A 4,503-nucleotide genomic window follows, 5' to 3' on the forward strand; every position below is an offset into this window, starting at 1 on the left:
ATATATAACGCATGAAATCACTGTGTTATACACGAAACCACTGGGCGGCCCAATGGTTGAAGGGTAGTTATGAAGATGGTTTTGTCCTTGCAGTACAAGGGTCGAACCACTACCCCAAAATTCTTGTATTTTCCTATTCCTTTTTCATTTTTTGTTTCTTTTCATTATTTGATTTAAGTGTTTAGATATAAATACTTTAATAGAGAAGTCTTTTATTATTTCTTTAAAAAATCAACCAATACTTTTAATAGTTGTTATTTTCGTTATACGTAAAACAAAATTAATTCTTTCCTTTTATTTTCAAATTAGAATTAAAAGTTTTATTTTATAGTTAAAATTTCCATATATATATATATATATATATATATATATATATATATATATATATATATATATATATATATNTAACAGTACAGTGGCGATCAAGTTAGAATTAGAAAATTCAGTCAACAACTGGAGATAGATATCAAGGTTAAGCGAAATACAGAATTAGCAAAGAAACTTCAACAAATAACTTGTAGATTATGTACTAATTAACTTGCATATATAAAATCCTTATATCATACAATATATATAAACAAATAAAGGACCTAAAACAACATAAAACAATTAACATGTACGGAAATCAAACCAAGATAAAAGGCCAGCAAAACTTAATCTTGAAAATTGACCATATATATAACAAACTCAGTCTTACCAAAGTATGAAATGGGTCATAGATTTTGAGAGGAGATTTAACTTAAATTAATTGTTCTGAGGAGGACTTCCTCTGCTAACTCCAGGTCTTGGTGGTGTTCTTCCCCTCCTTGTTGCTGCTTCTATCTGCATGAAATTTACACCAAAATAAAACAAGTGACATGACTTTAATTTTTGGGCTTTTTTCTTAATACTATAAAACGAGATACACCGATACAATTTATTTCTCATTTTAGCCTTGTGTACACCTTTTAAGAATACTATAATTGGAGTTATATATTTGATTGAGTTACCTACCTTTGTTCAAGAACATTTACTCCTATTAGATTAGAAAAAATAAATTTGAAAAGAAAATTATTAATTCTTTATCGATTCTCTACAACGATAAGTAATTTCGGTTGCTGCTACCCCAGAAGTGTTTTAAATTTCGGTTTTTTTTAAAAACAGAAACAAAATTCAGTTCCGTATCTCTTTTTTTAAGGATGAACATAACAATTGGATTAATGATCCTAATAAAATCCTTCAACACACCTTTAATTATTTCCAAAACACCTACCAAACAAGTCACAAATCATCAAATTTGATAAGCATTCAAGCTTCCCCAATTTCATCCTCAGTCACTGATCTGTTAGCCCTGGATAAACCACTACAAAACTATGAGATCACTAGGGCTATCTTTTCCTTTAAATCTTTCAAAGCTCCCGGTCCGGATGGACTACACCCATTCTTTTATCAGAAATATTGGCACATTGTTCATAAAACGGTTTCTGACTATTGTCACTCTATCTTTGAAACCCTCACGATCCCTGAGCAGCTTAACACTANGACAAACCGTCTTCATAACTACCCTTCAACTATTGGGTCGCCCAGTGGTTTCGTGTATAACGTAGTGATTTCATGCGTTATATATATAACGCAGTTAATTCATGCGCTATACATATATAGCGCGGTTTTAAACCACGCTATACTTTAACAGCTAAAACACCGTTAAAGTATAGCGCGGTTTTAAACCGCGCTATATATGGAATGGTAACTTTATTTTTTTTACACTTATTAATGTTACTTTTGTCCAAAAAGACAACATTTTGGTTCCAGACTCTGATTTAGAGCCTGTTTGGCCAAGTTTGTGGAAAATAAAAAGTACTTTTTTTGGTCAAGAAAGTACTTTTTGAAAACTGTAAGATGTTTGGCCAAAATAAAAAAGAGTTTTTAAGCTGAAGCAATTTTTCTAATTTTGGAGAGAAGCTACAAATTCTAGCTTTTTTCCAGAAGCAAAAACAGAACTAATTTATTCAAGCAAAACTTTTCTCACATTAAATTTATGTTTTCCAAATTATCACTCATTAGTTTAATATTTCTATATTCTTTTTCTCATTTTTACCACACATTTGTTCACTTTTTTATTCTATTATATTTTTATTCTCTTTCTCATATTTCTCTCTGTAATATTCTTTCTACTATAAATAGTTCTCTTCTTTTATATTGATTTATAAGAGTATATTTTTAATTTATACTGAGTTTATATCATCATGTAAACAATAAGTAATACTAAATGTCCCAATATTATCATTTTGCAATATGAACAGTAACAGTACAGTGGCGATCAAGTTAGAATTAGAAAATTCAGTCAACAACTGGAGATAGATATCAAGGTTAAGCGAAATACAGAATTAGCAAAGAAACTTCAACAAATAACTTGTAGATTATGTACTAATTAACTTGCATATATAAAATCCTTATATCATACAATATATATAAACAAATAAAGGACCTAAAACAACATAAAACAATTAACATGTACGGAAATCAAACCAAGATAAAAGGCCAGCAAAACTTAATCTTGAAAATTGACCATATATATAACAAACTCAGTCTTACCAAAGTATGAAATGGGTCATAGATTTTGAGAGGAGATTTAACTTAAATTAATTGTTCTGAGGAGGACTTCCTCTGCTAACTCCAGGTCTTGGTGGTGTTCTTCCCCTCCTTGTTGCTGCTTCTATCTGCATGAAATTTACACCAAAATAAAACAAGTGACATGACTTTAATTTTTGGGCTTTTTTCTTAATACTATAAAACGAGATACACCGATACAATTTATTTCTCATTTTAGCCTTGTGTACACCTTTTTAAGAATACTATAATTGGAGTTATATATTTGATTGAGTTACCTACCTTTGTTCAAGAACATTTACTCCTATTAGATTAGAAAAAATAAATTTGAAAAGAAAATTATTAATTCTTTATCGATTCTCTACAACGATAAGTAATTTCGGTTGCTGCTACCCCAGAAGTGTTTTAAATTTCGGTTTTTTTTAAAAACAGAAACAAAATTCAGTTCCTCATTATGTTCATCTTTACTACGTAACATTTTTCATGATCTGGATCTCTTATTTAATTAGCCTATCTTGATAGTCGGAATACGAGAAAGGTTAAGCTTGCGAAGGGCTGTTTGTTTGAATAACAGAAAAAAACAAATCGAAAACATCTTTTTTTCACCAAAGTTAAGCAAATTTACCACTTCTAATGGAGCTAGCAAGCAAGCAAGCACGCAGGCGCGCGCCATATATATATATATATATATATATATATATATATATATAAAGATGTGGATCCAGAATTTGAATTGTATGGGTTCCAGTTCCAATTTCAACTCATTTAATTTAGCGAGTTTGAAATCAATTATTTATACTTATTTAGTGAATTTTTTAACACCTATACAAAGTCCGAGTTAAAGCTAGGGTTCGAATAAACCCATAACTTACACTCTACATCTGCCAGTGTGTGAGAGAAATAGAGAGAGAGCAACTAAGTAAAGGAAAAAGATGTCTTACAAGTGTTTGGGATTGAGGTGGATCATTAGCTGATGGAGTACTAGGGTTTTCGTTGTTAATATTTGTTGAAGCCTGCTTCACTTCAGGACCATCTTCTTCTTGGAAAACACAATTTTCTTTTTCACCACTCTCTTCATTAATATTCTCTTCTTCTTTTTCTTCTTTTTGATCTGACATACTTGAAGAAGAAGAAGACGACGAAGACGACGACTCAGGTTTTGAAGATTCAAAACCAAGACAGTTGAGAATAACTCTAATAGCTTCTTGTAAGTAAAAAATTGGATTCTTGGAAATATCATAAACTTTAGTTAAGCTACTCTCTTCATCACCTCGACCTCTCTCTTTTTTCTCTGTAATATCTTCCATTTTCCTTCTTTTTGTTGTTTCTTTCAACTTTCTCTTCTTTTTAAACAGGTCTTTAATGCTTTGCTGTGTGGTTTGGTATGAGGTTCTTGAATGAACTTTGGGCTTTTCTAGTTTAATATTTTGACAGATATGCTGTATTTTATCACCAATTCAAGATTATCATATTTATGGAGTCCTAGAGGGAGTTGACCGGCCAGTGGCCACATGTCTAATTGGCTACACATCTATATTTGATATCATCAAATTTAATGTCCGCTTGGACTAAACCACCCTTGTTTCCTTAAAAAGGATCTAAGTTATATTCGGAGTATTAATGAACTTTTACACTATCAATATAATTTATGATAATGTCTTTTTTAATCTAGTTACCAATTAGTAATACTTATTATAATAATTTACTTGCAATTAATGTGAATTTACTTATAATTACTTTATAAATAACATGATATATAATGTATATATCAATTTGCACTTACCACATAATTTACCTTAACCTGCCAGTATAAATATTTTATACGTTTCTCTAAACCCTTCCTTTAATATCTATCGGATAAATTTAAGTTATATACTTTGATAATATAAATTTTATGCTATCAACAAATTTTAA

The 4,503-nt window shown here is 30.0% G+C and overlaps 1 protein-coding gene across 1 annotated transcript; it reads right to left on the bottom strand.

Moving 5' to 3' along the window:
* Positions 1-2,379: 2,379 nt before the first annotated feature.
* LOC109236958 (elicitor peptide 6) lies at positions 2,380-4,088 on the bottom strand. Its single transcript, XM_019403197.1, has 2 exons — positions 3,531-4,088; positions 2,380-2,699 (listed from the first exon to the last, which is right to left on the bottom strand). The coding sequence occupies exons 1-2, from the start codon at positions 3,894-3,896 to the stop codon at positions 2,622-2,624; spliced, it is 444 nt and encodes a 147-aa protein (XP_019258742.1). The 5' UTR covers positions 3,897-4,088; the 3' UTR covers positions 2,380-2,621.
* Positions 4,089-4,503: the final 415 nt, after the last annotated feature.

The sequence above is a fragment of the Nicotiana attenuata genome, unplaced genomic scaffold, assembly GCF_001879085.1.
Source record: "Nicotiana attenuata strain UT unplaced genomic scaffold, NIATTr2, whole genome shotgun sequence".
NCBI lineage: Eukaryota > Viridiplantae > Streptophyta > Magnoliopsida > Solanales > Solanaceae > Nicotiana > Nicotiana attenuata.